Raw genomic sequence first — 19,785 nt, 5'->3', positions numbered from 1 at the left:
TTTGCAACCCATTAAAAACAAGAAATGCTCCTGTGCCATTGGATTGTATGTGGTTGCCAAAATGATGCAATGTTAACATTTGCTTGGGTCTGAGGCTGGAAATTGACGGTAGCAACTCTGGCTGTGAATCTTAAGTTTTGCTCAGTTGGTAGTATTCTTATCTCCAGGTTAGGAGATTGTGGATTGAAGTTCCATTGTGGCCATGAGCACATAACCTTTGTAGAATCCTCAATGCAGTGTTTTGAATGCAATGTTTAAACCGAGTCTCTGTCTAGTCAAGTTGCTACGGAAGATCCCATGGCACCATTTGAAGAAGAAGGAACTTTCCTTGTGCCCTGACTCCATTCCTCCATCAGATTTTACCACAAAAACCCGATTACCTCGTGCTTCTTTCCTTCAGTATCTGTGGAACCTCAGTGCACAAATTGCCTGCCAGTTTTGTCCTTTTGACGTCAATGAATGTGCTTCAGAAATAATCCATTAGTTGTAAGTCACTTTGGGATGTCCTGAGGACTTGATGTGCCAGATAAATTCATGTTGTTAATGTGAATAATAAGATGCTTTAATAGAGACACAGTCTCTTATCACCAGATGAAAAAGTGAATGCATTAGCACCCATTCTGCATGATGATTTTTTTTGTTTTGGTAATAAATTTGAGCTTTTATTTGTTTGTGCTTAGGACATGTAAATTGAAATTATTCTGTTGCTGATTTGCAACTTTTACACTGTTTTGCTTTCTTTGATTTTTAAGGCTCAGTGTCTTAAGATGCTGAAGCTATTTACCAAAATGACTAAATAAATTTCAGATATTGGTTAAAATGTTTTCAAATAATTAAAAATATATTTTAAAGGGTCTTTGCATTTCCCAGTTAAACACCACAGCCTCCTTCATATCTCTTTCCCCCCCCCCCCCCCCCCCCCCACCTTGATCTTTGCCTTTTGATGTAACAGGAATGCATTAGGGTGAAGCTGATGAATGTCTAACAGTGTGCATTTAATTTAGCATTGCTATTTCTGTTTGTTGTGAATTGCTATTTTAGATAGACCTGTCCAGTCTATCTCCCATTTCTTCATTGGAACTGATGTGTGCCAGCCCTGGTCTGCAAGGTGTAATAATGAGCATTTGCAGAAGGCAAATGAAGGCGTTGAGCCAAGGTGAATGCTCAGCAGGGCTTGAAATGGAGCTGTCAAAGTGGATAGTGTTAAAACATTTAGAACTGAGGAAACCAGAACCAATATGTTGTTACAAATGCATTGCCCATGTTCGTGGAAATATAGAAAGTAGGAGCAGGAGTAGGCCATACAACCCCTTAGCCTGCTCTGCCATTCAATATGAGCATGGTGGATCCTCTATCTTAACGCCATACACCCACTTTCTCCCCATACCCCTTGATACCTTTAGTGTCTAGAATTATCTATTTCCTTCTTAAGTGTATTCAGTGACTTGGCCTGCACAGCCTTCTGTGGTAGAGAATTCCCCATGTCTTAGCTTTAAATGGCCTATCCTGTATCCTAAGACTGTGACCCCATATTCCTAGACCTCCCCAGCCAGAGGAAACATCACCTCTGCGTCCAGTCTGTCCAGGCATGTCAGAATTTTATATGTTTCAATTAGATCCCCCCTCGTTCTTCTAAACTCCAGTGAATACTGGCCTAGTTGGCCTAATCTCTCCTCATATTGCCATCCCAGAAATCAGGCTGGTGAGCCTTCACTGCACTCCCATTGTGGCAAATATGCCCTTTTTTAGATAAAGAGACCAAAACTGCTCACAATATTCCTGGTGTGGTCTCACCAAGACCTCGTACAGCTACAGTAAGACATCCTTGTTCCTGTACTTAAGTCCTTTTGCAATGAAGGTCAACATAACATTTTCTTCCTAACTGCTGGCTACACCTGCGAACCTGCTTTCGGTGACTGGTATATAAGGACATGCAAGTCCTTTTGTATGCCAACTTTCCCCAATCTATCACCATTTAAATAATGCTTCACCATTCTGCTTATCCTACCAAAGTGGATAACTTCACACTTGCCTTCTATTGTATCTGCCATGTATTTACCCACTCACTCAACTTGTCTAAATCGCCTTGAAGCCTCTTTACATCCCCCTTACCACTCTCATTCCCACCAGTTTAGTGTTGTCAGCAAATGTGCATGTATCAATTTCTCACGTTTTAAAGAACTGCTTCTCAAGACTCCTTTGACATTGTCTGCATTCCTCTGATGCTGCAGATCTAAATATTGAGTTCAAATGCTTGGAATTGTAAAATCAAGGTGATCTGTTTGAATGAACGAGTTAATAGAGAGCTCAGTGTGCGTTGTGCCCGGTACCCAAAATAACAGCGCTAAGCAATGCTGTCATGTAAAAATGTTAGTTTATGATCTGTGTATTAGATGCAGAGTATAACTTTGACTCACTCTAATAACACTGTGGTGCCAAGTTCCTGATAATTCCTATACAAATGGAAAAACTAGTGCAAATTGTGGAAGCGCCACATCCAATACAAGTTAAATTGGGGGGAAAACCCCACAATTAGGACTTAATACCGTTTTTACCTGTTGTAGGGTCTGGTGTAGCCTTGTTCTTCACCGTAGCCAGGTTGCATTCCATTTGCCAATGCTCTGCCCACTTGACCATTGATATCCTCCTGTAGCCCACAACTATCCTCCTCAATACTTCCCAATTTTTTTGTCACTTGCAAACTTCTTGATCAAAACTCCGACGTTCAAGTGCAAATCATTAATGTACACCACAAATAGCAAGCGCCGCAGCACCGAGCCCTGTGGAACCCCACTGGAAACAGATTTCCAGTCATAGAAACATTCCTCTGCCATCACCTTCCTGCTTCCTGCCTCTCAGTTTTGGATTCAATGTGCCATTGAGCCTTGGATCCCATGGGCCCTTACTTTCTTGATGATATGATATAACAATTTTATTTATTCGAATACCATGTTTTTGGAAGGTGTGTCTGGGGAATACAAAATGCTGTTTTTGTGTATTGGCAATGTACCATCTGCTGGCCAGACCCCATGAACAGCTTTGGCACCAGAGGGTGAATAGTTGTGCACAGAGGAGGTTGATTATAACTGGAAGAAGGGAACATGATATGCAACAGAATGTGATCACAAATGAAGGGCTCTTGCTGACATTGACTTTGTATAAATTGTTTTGACAATGATAGTTTGGACCTGATGGCATTGAAGCAAAGAGGAGTGAAAATCCCTGAAACTGAGTCAAATAATTTGGACTTTATTCCCAGTTTAGAGTGTACAAGTCTTGTGTCTGACATTGAAACTGTTTTGCAGCAACATTAACCTTCTTGTTTGAATGGACCATTAAATACTTCCTTTTGGTGCTGTTTGTGTATTGAACATAATTAATTGATCTTAACTTTTGGAGGCAACAGAGTTTTGGACCTCAAGTTTAGGCCAGGAGTACATTAGAAGAGTCAAGTATAGGGGAATAAAGGCATGGATAAGAATTTCAGCAGAAGATAAGTTAAAGTGGGAATGCTATAGAGGGCAGTTAGGGATGGGTAACAAATACTCTTTTTGCCAGCAACACCCCAAACCTCATGAAAGAGAAAAGAAGTAGAAATAGACAGTTTTGGCCATGGTGCAAATCTGTGATTAAAAGCTTGGCTCAGATTTCTTACTGAGGTTGCAAACTGTCTTGTTTATGCTCAGACAGTTGCCAATGGAGAAGGATGGATTCAGTGGCTAGGATTTTTTGGTGGAGTCAAAAGATGATGGCTTCAGTCTTCCCAGTATTTAGATGGAGGGAATTGCTGTTCATTCATTACTGCATGTTGGACAAGCAGTCTGACAATTTCAAGATGCTGAAGGGTTTGAGAGAGGAGGTGGTGGTGAGGTAGAGCTGGTATGTTGTCGCTAGCCCATATGGAAACTAAAATATTTTAAGATGATGTTGCCATGAGGTACATGTAGATGAGGAATCGGAGGCAAAGATGGTAACATAGTTACTGGACAAGCAATCCAGGAGTCTGCAAGAACAAGGGAGGTTATACTTCTGCCAGATCTGAAGTACTGTGTACAGTATTGTTGGTCTGTCTTAAGGAAGAATGTCAATGTGTTAGAAGTAGTTCAGAGAAGGCTGACTAGATGAATACCTGGAGTAGGTGAGAGTTTAAGACCATAAGACCATAAGACATAGGAGCGGAAGTAAGGCCATTCGGCCCATCGAGTCCACTCCACCATTCAATCATGGTTGATTTCAACTCCATTTACCCGCTCTCTCCCCATAGCCCTTAATTCCTCGAGAAATCAAGAATTTATCAATTTCTGTCTTGAAGACGCTCAACGTCTCGGCCTCCACAGCCCTCTGTGGCAATGAATTCCACAGACCCACCACTCTCTGGCTGAAGAAATTTCTCCTCATCTCTGTTCTAAAGTGACTCCCTTTTATTCTAAGGCTGTGCCCCCGCGTCCTAGTCTCCCCTGTTAATGGAAACAACTTCCCTACGTCCATCCTATCTAAGCCGTTCATTATCTTGTAAGTTTCTATCAGATCTCCCCTCAACCTCCTAAACTCCAATGAATATAATCCCACGATCCTCAGACGTTCATCGTATGTCAGGCCTACCATTCCTGGGATCATCCGTGTGAATCTCCGCTGGACCCGCTCCAGTGCCAGTATGTCCTTCCTGAGGTGTGGGGCCCAAAATTGCTCACAGTACTCCAAATGGGGCCTAACCAGTGCTTTATAAAGCCTCAGAAGTACATCCCTGCTTTTGTATTCCAAGCCTCTTGAGATAAATGACAACATTACATTTGCTTTCTTAATTACGGACTCAACCTGCAAGTTTACCTTTAGAGAATCCTGGACTAGGACTCCCAAGTCCCTTTGCACTTTAGCATTATGAATTTTGTCACCGTTTAGAAAATAGTCCATGCCTCTATTCTTTTTTCCAAAGTGTACGACCTCGCACTTGCCCACGTTGAATTTCATTTAGAAGAATAAGAGGCAACTTGATTGCAATACAGAAGATCCTGAGGGGTACTTACAGGGTGGACATGGAGAGGATGTTTCCTCTTATGGGAGAATCTAGAACTAGGGGGTCACTGTTTAAAAATAATGTTTCGCCTATTTAAAATAGATGGGAAGAATTTATTTTCCCTGAAGGTCGTGAGTCTTTGGAACTCTCTTCTCCAAAAGGAGGTGAAGGCAGAGTCTTTGAATAGTTTTAAGGCAGAGCTAGATATTTTCTTTCTAAGCAAGGTTTTGGTAGGAATGTGGAGTTGAGGTTAATATTAGATCAGCCAAGATTATTTGGAATGGTGGAGTAGGCTTGAAAGGCCAAATGGCCTACTCCGAATTCGTATGTTTGTATGGATTCATGCTCCGGATGACAAAGTTCAAATCCCAACACCGAAGTACAGGATTTTAAATTCAATTGGTTAATAAATCTGGAATAAAATGATCATGAAATTGTCATAAAATACCACTTGGGAGAAAATCTGTTAGCCTTATCTGGTCTGGCCTACACGTGTCTCCAGATCCACAGCAGTGCGGTTGATTCTTAGCTGCCTCTGTAATGGCCGAGCAGGCCACTCAGTTGTATCATCCTGCTACAAAAATGGAACTGTGCATGTACCTACACCACACGGGCAGCAAGGAACTTGGAGGAAGTTTGATCCTGTGGGTTAAAGAAAGGGAGGGAAATGGCCGAGGCAGCGGGTAAGATTGCCTTAGTCTTGATGACAAGGAAATCCATGAACCCCTCGCACTGGTTGGAGGAGGAAACAGTGGAGTGGAGGTCAAGAAGGCAGTTTGCAGTAGAGAAGAGAAACCAGGGGTTAACTTTGCATTCCAGGATGATCTTAGAATGGTGAACAATTTTAGCAGATGAGAACTGGACCCAACAGTGCTTTGTGATGGTCAGTTTTCCACATTATCCACTTAAGAATGTTTCCCTTAGATTTAAGGAATTGGGGATGAGATTTGAGGAACAGTCAGGTTAAGAGAGAATAATGGTTTTAATCAGGACCAGGACATCAAAGGTAGCGGTGAGGGTGCAGCTGAGCAGATATCTAGCTGCAGGAATGACACAATGAACAGAAGACCAAGGGCTGGACGGCTGGGATTTTGAAAGACTAGTTCTAAGTGAATTCAGGGAGTTGTTTTCCTAAAGGGACACGGCAGGAAGTAGGGCTTGGAAGGGAGGTGATGTAATGATGTAATTAGAAAGAACTTTACCTGTGATTGACACTATGGTGTGTGATGAGGAGCTCAAGGGGATGACTGAATATGGTTCAAGAGTTTACATGGAGGGGGGAAGAAGGCAGAGACCAAATTTGGTCAGGGGCTGGGTCTTGACAATTGAAACTTGCAGTTAACTAAATGAAGGAGAAGATGCACCCAGTTTTAGAAATGGGGGCATGTCGATGTGATCAGGAGAAGAATATGTCTATTTGTGCAGTGATGAGCTCCATAAGAAGCTGACTGCCTAGGAATCATCTTGAAAACTTCAGTATCAAATGTTCCCTTAGTTACTGAAGCAGTCTATGCAGCAAGACCTGACTAATATCCATACTTGGGCTGATAAATAGTAAGGATTGTTTGTGCCACACAAGGGCCAAGCAATGATCATCTCCAACAAGAGACTGTCAAAACTCCCACTATTAACATCTTGAAACCACCATTGTCCAGAAACTTAACTCAGATAGCCACATAAATGCTGTGGCTACTGGAGCAGGTCAGGAACTAGATATTTTGCAGCAAATGGGCTCACCTCTGGTCCCCCTAGATGCCTGTCCACCACCTACAAGTTAAGAGTTTGATAGAATGTTCTCCACTTGTCTGGATGGGTACAGCTGCTACAACACTCAGGAAACTCAGCATCATCAAACAATCCACTTTATATCTACCCATCCACCACCTCAAATATCCATTCCCTCCACCAACTATGGACCATGGCTGCAGTGTGAATTATCAACAGGAAGTACTGTACCAGGTCGTTGAGGCTTCTTGAACAGCATTTCCCAATCCTGTAACTCCCACCATCTCTACCATCCCCTCCAAGTCACACATCATCCCCACAAGGGCATGTATCAGTGTTCCTTCATAGCTGTGTCAAATCCAGTGAGTCCCTACCATAACAGCACCTTAGGTGTACCTACATCACATGAAGCAGTTCAAGAAGGCAGCTCATCATCATCTATCTGCTCAAGGGAAACAAACGATCAATAAATGTTGACCTCGCTAGTGACAGTCATCCTGATAAAGCAAGTATCTTAAAAATGAAATGCTTTGGACCTTTTGCTGCATCAGTGTTCAGCAGAAATTGGGGTCAAGTTTCTGACAGTCCAAATATTGCTTTTAGAGAAGTTGAAGACAGGTTATATTTGTGGAAAGTATTGCATTTGATATTTTAACCGTTATTCTTTCTATGTGGTCAAACTAAATCTGTGGAATTTACAAAGTGGTTATGATCAGAATTGGTAATGTTTATGTGAATTGGATATATTTTCCTTTATGGAACTTTTTTATTTTATAATTTTTCAGTCATATCACAGAAATACTTTTCTTTTATCTTGTATAGGACAGTCAGAAGAGAAATCTGATGGCAACAATGGTAAGTAAAATGAATGAATATTTACATTTTCATCACTTTCACTTAGTGGCTGAAACCAAAAACTAATTACTAAAGCATTTTAATTTGTGGTTTAGTTTTTAATTTTTGTAAGTTTTGTTAGGAAGAGATTGAATAAGAGTTGAATAAATGGGGTCAGTTCCATGCAGAATACAGTTGATCTTGTTTCTTTGAATTAATTATATTGGACTCTGTCCGAGAACAAAATTCATAAAATGGTGCCCTAGGAAGGGCAACCCTGGTCCATCAAGATGCTTTACAACATACTCGCCGGACTTCCTAATTGTGGTCACAGTATGCTGGCATCTGCTGGGTTGGAAGACAGTAGTGAGATTGAGAATTGCTGGAATCACTTTTGTAGGCTCACTAGTGGTCAGCTTGAATCCCTTTGAAAGGGCTTGCAGCAGATCGCTTGCCCAACCTTTTAGTAAGGTGAACACAAGGGAAAAGCAATCATGAGAAGCCGAAGCTTGCAATTCATAGAATGCCTAGAGTACAGAAGGAGGTCATTTGGCCCATCAAGTTGCACCAACTCTCCGACATAGTATCTTAACCAGGCCCTAACCCCGTAACCCCACTAATCCCCCTAACCTACACATCTTGGGACACTAAGGGGCAATTTCATAGAAATCATAGAAACCCTACAGTGCAGAAGGAGGCCATTCAGCCCATCGAGTCTGCACCGACCACAATCCCACCCAGGCCCTACCCCCACATATTTACCCGCTAATCCCTCTAACCTACACATCCCAGGACTCTAAGGGGCAATTTTTAACCTGGCCAATCAACCTAACCCGCACATCTTTGGACTGTGGGAGGAAACCGGAGCACCCGGAGGAAACCCACGCAGACACGAGGAGAATGTGCAAACTCCACACAGACAGTGACCCAAGCTAGCATGGCCAATCCACCAAACCTGCACATGCATAGACTGTGGGAGGAAACCCATGCAGACAAGGAGAGAACGTGCAAACTCCACACAGTCACCCAAGGGCCAGAATTGAACCCAGGTTCCTGGCACTGTGGAGCAGCAGTGCTAATCGCTGTGTCGCCCACAATTGAGAAGTACGTTTGCTTATTGCTTGAATTCAACTCTAGAAGTTGGGTTTCAATGTTAAACAGAACTTGTATTCCAGTTATAAGGATCCTGTTTGGAAAGCTTGAGCAGTATCAGCCTGAATCTTATTTTACAGATGTGGAATTGACACTTGAGCTTATTGTTGGGGGCATAGTTTTTTTTTAAAGAGATGAATTTATCTAGCACTTAGCAAATGTTTCAAATATTTCAATGTGCAATTAATTCATTTTGACATAGAGTGACTATTATGTGATAAAGATGGAACTCAATTTGCAAAATCCGCAAAATCAAACTGAACAGATCAGTTAATATGTTTTGGTGATGGCTTGGGGTGGTAGCTTGGGGGAGTTTTACTCTTCAACCCATTGTAGAGCACCTGACCTGAGATGTCTGCTTCTGTTAAATGGAAAGATATTTAATTATCCGGCTCTGAATTTCTTCACTTTCATGAGGCATAAAATTAAAAGAAAGAGTAACCACTTCTACTACTCACGCTTACCACAATTATCCTGTTTTATGATGATTACAGTGAAGGATCACAGTATTTTACACCATATCCACTTGCATTAATATAGCACATTTACAGTAATGAAACACTCCAAGACACTTCACAGACACAAATGAATAGATGTCAAGCTAACAAGAGAGCAGAATTTTTGTTGAATAATGGGTTTTAAACAGATGTTTAATGATGGAACAGTGGAGTTGTCCGGGGAGAAATTTCTGCGTAGGAATAGACTGGAGGCTTCACCAAGAGTGGGGGAGGGGGGATAGCGCTGTATAGAAGGAATTGGGAGAAGGAAACACTGATGTAGGCAGACAGAGATGTACGATTGGAGGGACTTGCTTGGAGCTAGGATAGGATGAGGCCATAAGGCTGTTGATGGACAAAGATAAGAATTTTAAATTTAATGTGTTCATATATGTGTAGGCAGTGAGGACAGGCGAGCAGGACTTTGGGGCAATGTCCAAGCAGCATAGTTTTGAACAAGTTGGATTTTATGGAGAGAAGTAAATGGGAGGCCCACAAGAACACCATATGAGAAGTCCAGTCTGGAAGTGACAGAGTTCCTTTTGTGACAGGGTGAAGTAAGTAACGTTGTAGAGGGGGAAGTAAGCGAGCTAGGTGATAGATGCACTGTGGTGTGCAAAGCTCAGTCCTCAGTCAAACAGGAATGTCAGGGTGTGAATGATCTATTTGAGCTTGAGTAATGGCAGGACCAGCAGTTTGTAATGGGGAGGCAAAAGCGATAGCGTTGGTCTTTCTGATGTTGAACTGGAGAAAATTGTACCATCCAAGTCTCGCTGTCAGATAAATTGTGTGGCAGGCCAGAGTGCTTATGGCAAAACATGTATTATAGAATTATAATTGTACAGTTACTTTCTCAGAGTTAGGAAACATTAAAGTTGAAGGAACAAGGCTCTTGGCCAATTTCCTTTTTACTGTTCAGTTTTTAAAAAATGCTCAAATTCCAGATTAAACTTTACCTGATTTTACTGAATGTGCAATATGTTTGTGCCTTTACATATGTAGTTTCTGTTCATCGATGCACATCAAAATTACAGAAATGCAGAGAGAAAGCAAGTGTGTAGCAGGCAGATTTCTAAATTGATTCACTCTTATAAAGGAACCTTCTCAAAAAATGTCGGATAAGCCACTGCAATCCGCAAATACTTCCCTGCTGGGACTTTGCAAAAGTTGATTGAAGCAACGGGTAAAATGTACATGCAATAATTAAAGAATAAAAGAAATGCATTAAGACTGCATAGGATCAATTGGAGAAAAATGGAATCTGGAATACATTCGAAGCTGAAACTGGTAATTGTATTGAGAATTGAATTAATGTTTAAGATAGAGTGAATGGAATTCCCAGTCAAACTGATCTACAATCCTCCAGACTGACATTTTGGTATTTTAGGAAATTAATGTCTATTCCCTTGGCATCTTTACTGACGCCATCCTGCTGATAGCTTCACTGTGTTCTGACTGCTGAACCTAGCAAATTCTTGCCCTTCCAATGCTCACTCTCCTGATATCTGTCTCCTCTCTGTTTATATGTTCACTTTCCTGGCCTCACCATTTGCTCCTTCTCCTGATTTTGGTTTCCTCTCTCCTTACTGCTTGTTCTCCTGGTTCCTGCCAGGAGTGAAAATGAAGTACTCAGGATATTATGTATGAAGAAATAATTCAATACTGGAGAAACTAATGGGACTTCAAGTTGTCAAAACCCCTGGACTTGACAACCTGCGTCCTAGTGTTTTAAGAGGCACAGTGATAGTGGATGTATTGTTTTTCGAGCAGTGTCTATGAATTTGAAGGTGGGAAACAACAGTGAAGAGAGGAAGGAGAAAATGGGGAACCATGGCATCAATAGTAGAGAAAATGGGGACGTGATAACTGAGGCCTTAACAAATCATTATGTGACTGGGAGAGTCAACATGGATTCATGAAAGGAAAATGTTTGTGAAAAATCTGTGTATTAGCTTCACCAGATCATCACCTCACTTTTTGATATCAGCTCGGTGACCGCAAGACTTAGGGGCAGAGGTAGGCCGTTCGGCCCATCAAGTCTGCTCCACCATTCAATGAGATCATAAGCGTCGACTCCACTTTTTCACCTATCCCCATAACCCTTGATTCCCTTACTGATTAAAAATTTGTCTATCGCAGTCTTGAACATACTTAGCGACCCGGTCTCCACAGCTCTCTGCAGTAAAGAATTCCACAAATGATGATCCTGGATGATTCATACCTTGCGGGATAGGCTGAGCCACAAAGTTGATTGTGGTAAAATATAATTTTGTTACAGCTGATGACCCACAGTGCCTCATCAATATCCAGATTTGAGCTGCTAGATCTGTCCTCTTAAGCACAATAGTATTGCCACACAATACTGTTGAGGGTGTCCTCAATGTGATGACAGGACTTGGCTTCTATAATGTGTGCATTGGTCACTCGTACCAATATTATCATAGGCAATCCATAAGAGGTAGATTGGTCAAGTAAGTTTTTCCCTCTTGTTATAGCCTCACCATCTGCTTCAGGCCTAGTCTGACAGATTTGTTTTTAGGATTCGGCCATCTCGATTACTGGTGGTCCTATTGACAATCAAGTCCCCAACCCAGAGTACATTCTGTGCCTTTGCTACCCTCTATGCTTCATCCAAGTGGTGTTCAAAATGGAGGACCACTGATTCATCAGCCAAGGGGGCATGGTAGGTGGTAATATGCAGGGGGTTTTCTTGCCCATGTTTTACCTAATGCCATGAGGCTCCATGAGGTCTGGAGTCAATGTAGAAGAATCCAGTTGCCACTCCTTCCTGACTGTGTTACCATCTCTGGTGAGTCTATCCTGCCGGTGGAACAGGACATACCCAGAAATGGTGATGTAGGAGTCTGGGACTTTGGCTGTTAAGATATGATTTGATGAATATGACCATGTCAGGCTATTGCTTTACTAGTGTGGATCACGTTAATGGACAGAAAACAGAATATGAATAAATGAATAACTTTGTGTTGGTAGACTGGAATGAGCAAGGTTCAGTACATGAGTCTCAGTTATTTACAATCTAAATCATTAACTTAGATGTGGGAACCAAGTGTAAATTTGCTAACAATACAAAGTGAGGTGGAAAAGTAAACGGTGGGAGAACGCAGAGACTGCAGTGGGATAAGTGGACTTGTCTCCAGTGTATAGCAGATGGAATATGGAAGAGGATGAGTGTGAAGTTACCTGGAGTATTGTGTGCAGCTTTGATGTCCTTACTTCCTTGGAAGGAATTCAACAAAAGTGCACTGTACTGCTTCTGTTTTAGCATTAGACTGAATTCTGGGATGAGGGCATTGTCCTATAAGGTGAACTTGAGTGGACTGTTAAATTCCATAAAACTTGTTGAAGGATAGAACTAGAATCAATCTTCGCATGATTTTGTAAGCATTTATTTACAAGATTACATATTACAAGCAAGCACCTCCTAACCCAACAACGACCGTTTCAAAAGCAAAATACTGCGGTTGCTGAAATCTGAAGTAAAAACAGAAAATGCTGGAAATACTCAGCAGGTCTGGCATCATCTGTGGAGAGAGAACCAGAGTTAATGTTTCAGAACCATGGATTCCCCACAGTGCAGAAAGAGGCCACCTGGCCCATCAAATCTGCGCAGACTCTCCAAAAGAGCATATCACCCAGCCTCTCCCCTCCACCCTATCTCTGTAACCCCGCACATTTACCATGGCTAATCCACCTAACCTATACACCTTTGGGAACTAAGGGGCAATTTGTTATGGCCAGTCCACCTTACCTGCACATCTTTGGACTGTGAGAGGAAGCGAGAGCATCCAGAGCAAACCCACACAGACATGGGGAGAATGTACAAACTCGACACAGTCAGCCAAAGCCAGAATTGAACCCGGGTCCCTGGCGCTGTGAGGCAGCAGAGCTAACCACTGTGCCACCGTGCTGCTGAACAGTGACCATACATCAGACTAGGAAAGGTTAGAGATATAATAGGTTTTATGTAGGTGAAATGGGAGAGCATGGAAAACGAACCAAGGGGGAGATCAGTGACAGAATCAAAATGAGTTGTAATGGGACAAGTAAAGAAACAAAAGATATTGCCAGAGGAGGTGGGAATGGCAGAATCATGAACAGCTGCTGTCCTGAAAACCAAACTAAAAGATAAACGAGATTAAGACCAAAACATGCAAAGAAAATGAAATAAAATAGAAGCAGAGGTTATGGTTTGAAACTTTTGAATTTGAGTCCAGAAGGTGTAAAGTGCAGAACCAGAAGATGAGATGCTGTACCATAAATTTGCATTGAGCTTCATTGGAACACTACATTAGGCCAAGGACAGAGATGCAAAGTGGAGAATTAAAGTGGCAGGTCACCAGAAGCTCAGTATCACCCTTGCACACTGAATGGAAGTATTCCACAAAGTGGTCACCTAATCTGCTCTTGGTGTCGCCAGTGTATGCAGAGTGCATTGTGAGCGATGAATACAGTATACCAAATTGAATGAAGTACACACAAATCACTATTTCATCTGAAAGGTGTACTTGGGGCCTTTTGGCACCACTATTTGAGTCTGCTATTATTTATGGAGGCACAAACGAATCCTCAGTTAATGCCCACAACCTGCAATCAATTAAACTCAGTGAATGTGCGATTCACAGAATAGACCTATTTTTCTCAGAATTTAGATGGGGTTTCCATACTAGGGCAGATGCTGAGAGGGTGTATCTCCTGGATTCAGAGTTGAGAACAGGAAATCCCAGTCTTGGAATAAGGGGACAGCGATTTAGGATATTTTGGACTGAAAGATTTCTTCACTCAAAGCATTTTGATCCTTTGGAATTCAGTGCACAGAAGAGTGTGGATGCTCAGTTGTCGATTATATTCAAGATGTGGAGATGCCGGCGTTGGACTGGGGTAAGCACAGTAAGAAGTCTCACAACACCAGGTTAAAGTCCAACAGGTTTATTTGGTAGCAAATACCATAAGCTTTCGGAGCGCTGCCCCTTCATCAGATGGAGTGAAAATCTGTTCTCCAACAGTGCACAGAGACAATATCAACTTGATGTTGTCTCTGTGCGCTGTTGGAGAACAGATTTTCACTCCATCTGATGAAGGGGCAGCGCTCCAAAAGCTTATGGTATTTGCTCCCAAATAAACCTGTTGGACTTTAACCTGGTGTTGTGAGACTTCTTACTGATTATATTCAAGACAGGTTTATTTTGGTGCAGGATTAAAGGATGAATGACCTTTTTGTGCTCTTATTTCTTGTGTTCTTTTGTAATGCTGTCTCTTCTGGCTTCTGTCTCCCCTTTTCTCTCTCTCTCAACCTGCATCACTGCCCCTCATCTCTCTTCCTGCTGTGTGCCCCATCGAGCCATGATTTCTCAGACTCTGTCTCTGCTCTTGATCCTGATTCCTGTTTCTGCCAGGTCAACACCCCACCAATGCTTGACTTCCCATCCCTGCCAATGCTCCTGTTCAATCTCTGCTGAATTCCTTATGCAGTAGCTGCACAACCTCCCAGCTTCTGTCTCCACTCATGCTAATGCCTCTGTCGCTGCCGTTCCTGACATTTGCCACAGCCTTCATCTCCAGCTTCAACGATATCCACGTTTTCTTCAAGATCCCTGCTCATGTAGATGGTATAAGATGTGGGGCAGCATGAATAGAAAGCTGGTTGACAGATGGGAAGCAAAGAGTTAGGGTAAATGTGTGTTGCCCAGAGGTCAGCAGGATTGGGACACAGTAGCATTTGTTTCCTTCTCAATGCAAGTATAAATGATTTTGACTTGGGCATAAAAAGTATGACCTCAATATGCTGACACCACGAAAATAAGAGAGTTGACAAATTGAGGATGACTATAAAAGACTTTTGAGGAATACATTAGATACATTTTAATGTGGCTAAAAGTGAGGGAATGTATTTTAGGAATATGTATTAAATGGGGAGGGATTGGTTGGTTAAGACAAAAAGAACTACCACCATTTTGGGTTTTATTAATAGGAGTACAGAACACAAGGGGATTGAAGTAATGAAAAATTTGTGCAAGACACTGATTAGGTGATAGATTACTGTGCGAAGGTTTGATTGCACCATTTTCAAAAGGACATTTAAGTCACTGATAGTTTATGACATAATTCCACAAGATCTAAAACTATAGTTATGGGACGGATTTAAAATGCTGGAATAGATCCACTTTTGGAGCAGAGAAGGATAAGAGCGATTTAATAAATTTTCTGAAAATTGACATATTTTGAAGGGGAAATACCTTCTTCTCTGGTTGGAGAATCATGCAATTCAGATTTAGAGTGTTTAGGAGAGGTCATTACACACAGGTTTGTTGGATAATGGAATTCTTTTCACACGGTGTGGTTTAGGCAGAGACCATTGTATCCTTTAAGGGAAAATTATATGATTATTTAAAGCGGGGGAAGCTTCAGGATTATGGGGAGAGAGCTATTCTGTGGAATTAGTTTTGGAATGATGTAAAGAGCTGGCGCAAATGCAATGAGTTAAGTGAGCCAATGCTGGAACCTTCTATGGGTCTGTGGTGTTTACTGACACTCTGTTCCTCCTGGATCCCTACTCCCACTGATGTTTGTTCTCTAACCCAAACACCCACTTTCACTGACACTCGCTGGTCCTCCTGGATCCCTACTCCCACTAATACTTGCTTTTCTCCTTTCTTTGGAATGCTGAACCTCCTTCTACAGCAAGATATTAAAATTACCTTGAATTCTGATTCAACAAGCTATAAAGCTTGACACGCTAATGTTCGACAAAATGAATTACATAAACTCATGTTTCATTTTAAAAGCAAACAGCATTTAATAGATTGTATCACAATGCTGTATGAACAATAATTGGGTACTGTTTTATAACATTTATGTGGGCAGTAACAACAAATATGAAATAATGTCACTGCTTTAATATCATAATGTTTATGTGACTCTTTAACCTGACTTGTTTTTTGCCATTACTGTTACAATGTACTACATAAAGAATACCCGCAGCGCCAGTTCTGCTTACCAAAAGTGGCCCACTAGGCACTCGCAAAAACTGATTGAAACTTTTTTTGAAGTATTTGAAAGTTTGTTACAGTTAGTGCCATAGAGTCATAAAATTTTACAGCATGGAAACAGGCCCTTCGGCCCAACTTGTCCATACTGCCCTTTTTTTTAAAAACCACTAAGCTAGTCCCAATTGCCCGTGTTTGGCCCATGTCCCTCTATACCCATCTTACCTGTGTAACTGTCTAAATGTTTTTTAAAAGACAAAATTGTATCTGCCTCTACTACTACCTCTGACAGCTTGTTCCAGTAAGAAGTCGCACAACACCAGGTTAAAGTCCAGCAGGTTTATTTGGTAGCAAAAGCCACTAGCTTTCGAAGCGCTGCTCCTTCGTCAGGTAAGTGGGAGTTCTGTTCACAAACAGGGCATAGAAAGACACAAACTCAATTTACAAAATAATGGTTGGAATGCTTGTTCCAGACCAGAGATGTGCGGGTTAGGTGGACTGGCCATGCTAAATTGCCCCTTAGTGGCAGGGGGACTACCTAGGGTAAATGCATGGGGTTATGGGGATAGGGCCTGGGTGCAGACTCGATGGGCTGAATGGCCTCCTTCTGCACTGTAGGATTCTATGATCTATGATCAGACACTCTCCACCTTCTGTGTGAAAAAATTGCCCCTCTGGACCCTTTTGTATCTCTCCCCTATGCCCTCTAATTTTATACTCCCCTACCTTTGGAAAAAGGTGTTGACTATCTACTTATCTATGTCCTTCATTATTTTATAGACCTCTATAAGGTCACCCCTAAGCCTCCTACGCTACAGGGAAAATAATCCCAGTCTATCCAGCCTCTCCTTATAATCCAAACCATCAAGTCCCAGTAGCATCCTAGTAAATCTTATCTGCACTCTTTCTAATTTAATAACATCCTTCCTGTAATAGGGCGAAGAGAACTGTACACAGTATGTCAAGTGTGGCCGTACCAATGTCTTGTACAACTTCAACAAGACGTCCCAACTCCTGTATTCAATGTTCTGACCAATGAAACCAAGCATGCTGAATGCCTTCTTCACCACCCTATCCACCTGTGACTCCAATTTCAAGGAGCTATGAACCTGTACCCCTAAATCTGCTTTTCTATAACTCTCCCAACGCACTACCATTAGCTGAGTAAGCCCTGCCCTGGTTTGCTCTACCAAAATGCATCACCTTGCATTTATCTAAATTAAACTCCATTCATCAGCCCACTGGCCCAATTGATCAAGATCCTGTTGTAATCTGAGATAACCTTCTTCACTGTCCACTATGCCACCAATCTTGGTGTTATCTGCAAACTTACTAACCATGCCTCCTAAACTCTTAGACAGTTACATGGGTAAGATGTCTAAGAATGAATGCAGAAACTTAACTCTTCCACTGATTTCCAGAGCATAGCCGCACTGCTCACTGTACTCCTGGGTAAAACAAATAATTTTGTTTTCATTTTGAAAAGTGCTGCGGTGGCTGTGGTGTGACTCAAAGATTTGCCCAGTCTCTAGCTTGGGAATCATAGATTTTAAATAATGTGCTTTTAGTTTCCTGGCTAGAGATGACAAACGCCAGGAAATCTGCTGAGAGATTCCAGGAAAGAATAAAATCTGGGGAGGCTGTGGAAAATGCACTAATTTTTTTTTGTAGGGCAAGCCTAACTTGTTGAGGGGTGTGGTCGTTTACAATTTTTAAAAACTTGGGTCTGTGTATGCGATAACTTAAATTGCATAAATATGGCCCGCATTCCCTTGAGTTTAGAAAGAAAGAACTGGTGTTTATTAAAAAAACTTTTCACAACCATAGGACATATCACAAGTGCTTTAGAATTAATGAAGTATTTTGAAGTGGAAAAATATTTTGAACTGTTGTACAGCCTATATGTTTTTAATTCATTCATGGGAGGCCAAATCATTGAATAGATAAATTTCTAGATTCTGAAGGTGTCAAAGGGTCTGAGGAGAGCGCTGGAGTATGCCAGTGAGATAGGAGATCGGTCATAGTCATGTTGAATAGTGGAGAAAGCTTGAAGGGCTGCGCGCATTTTTGCTGTGGCTGTCACTGACTTTAGCATTTATTGTCCATTGCCTAATTGCCCTTGAGAAGGTGGTGATGAGCTGCCTTCTTGAACCATTGCACTCCATGTGGTGTAGGTACTCCCACAGTGCTGTTAGGCAGGGAGTTCTAAGATTTTGATCCAGCAACAGTGAAAAAATGGCTGGGTGTCGAGTGGCTAGCAGGGGAACTTCCTGGAGGTGGTGGTCTTCCCGTGTGCACAGCAGTGAGATATGGCCCAAAATAATCTATTTTAGTGATATTGATTGAGGGATAAATATTGTCCAGAACACTCGGGAGAACTCTCCTGCTTTTCTTCCAAATTGTGATGTGTGATTTTTTTAAAAGCCCATCTGAGTGGGCAGAAACATTGGTTTAACATCTCATTCAAAAGGCAGCATCTCAGGTCATGCAGCACCTGCTGAATACTGCACTGGAGTGTGAGCCTAGATAACATGTTAAATCTCTAGATTTGGACTGGAACTCAAACTACTGATTCTGAATTCCGCACTACCACTGAGCGATGCTTGGCACCATAAGGTTCAGGCGGTTATCCAATTGAGATACTAGAACAAGTGAAGTATCCAGTCAAGTAACCTACTGTAAGGAAAAGCTACTTCATTTTGGTGTGGTCATCCAAACTGGGGGCCATAATCTTAAAATGTGCCCATCTGAAAATGTCACCAATGACAACGATTGTATGATACTTATTTAAATGGAAATACATCTTTAAAAAAATGGACACAAAAGATAAGCAGAACATTGGCAAAAGTTTAAAAATCAAAATAAGGGTAACATTGGCTATCGATCAGATAGCCAGTTACCTATCCGATTGGATAGGTAACTTGCTATCTGATCGAAGACAGAGGGTGGTGGTGGATGGAAAATTTTCGGACTGGAGGCAGGTTGCGAGCGGAGTGCCACAGGGATCAGTGCTTGGTCCTCTGCTCTTTGTGATTTTTATTAATGACTTAGAGGAGGGGGCTGAAGGGTGGATCAGTAAATTTGCTGATGACACCAAGATTGGTGGAGTAGTGGATGAGGTGGAGGGCTGTTGTAGGCTGCAAAGAGACATAGATAGGATGCAAAGCTGGGCTGAAAAATGGCAAATGGAGTTTAACCCTGATAAATGCGAGGTGATTCATTTTGGTAGGACTAATTTAAATGTGGATTACAGGGTCAAAGGTAGGGTTCTGAAGACTGTGGAGGAACAGAGAGATCTTGGGGTCCATATCCACAGATCTCTAAAGGTTGCCAGTCAAGTGGATAGAGCTGTGAAGAAGGCCTATAGTGTGTTAGCTTTTATTAACAGGGGGTTGGAGTTTAAGAGCCGTGGGGTTATGCTGCAACTGTACAGGACCTTGGTGAGACCACATTTGGAATATTGTGTGCAGTTCTGGTCACCTCACTATAAGAAGGATGTGGAAGCGCTGGAAAGAGCGCAGAGGAGATTTACCAGGATGCTGCCTGGTTTGGAGGGTAG

The 19,785-nt window shown here is 41.9% G+C and overlaps 1 protein-coding gene across 2 annotated transcripts in view; it reads left to right on the top strand.

The window, feature by feature from the left end:
- Positions 1-19,785, top strand: part of gtf2f2a (general transcription factor IIF, polypeptide 2a) — a 315,225-nt gene that overhangs the window by 41,991 nt on the left and 253,449 nt on the right. For both annotated transcript variants that reach the window (XM_078232255.1, XM_078232254.1), the window contains exon 5: positions 7,562-7,594. In XM_078232255.1, the coding sequence (XP_078088381.1) occupies positions 7,562-7,594 (33 nt within the window). The remainder of the gene's footprint in view (positions 1-7,561; positions 7,595-19,785) is intronic.

This window comes from Mustelus asterias, chromosome 17, assembly GCF_964213995.1.
Source record: "Mustelus asterias chromosome 17, sMusAst1.hap1.1, whole genome shotgun sequence".
Classification (NCBI taxonomy): domain Eukaryota; kingdom Metazoa; phylum Chordata; class Chondrichthyes; order Carcharhiniformes; family Triakidae; genus Mustelus; species Mustelus asterias.
Note: the sequence above shows the minus strand (reverse complement) of the source record. Positions and strands in the feature narration are given on the sequence as shown.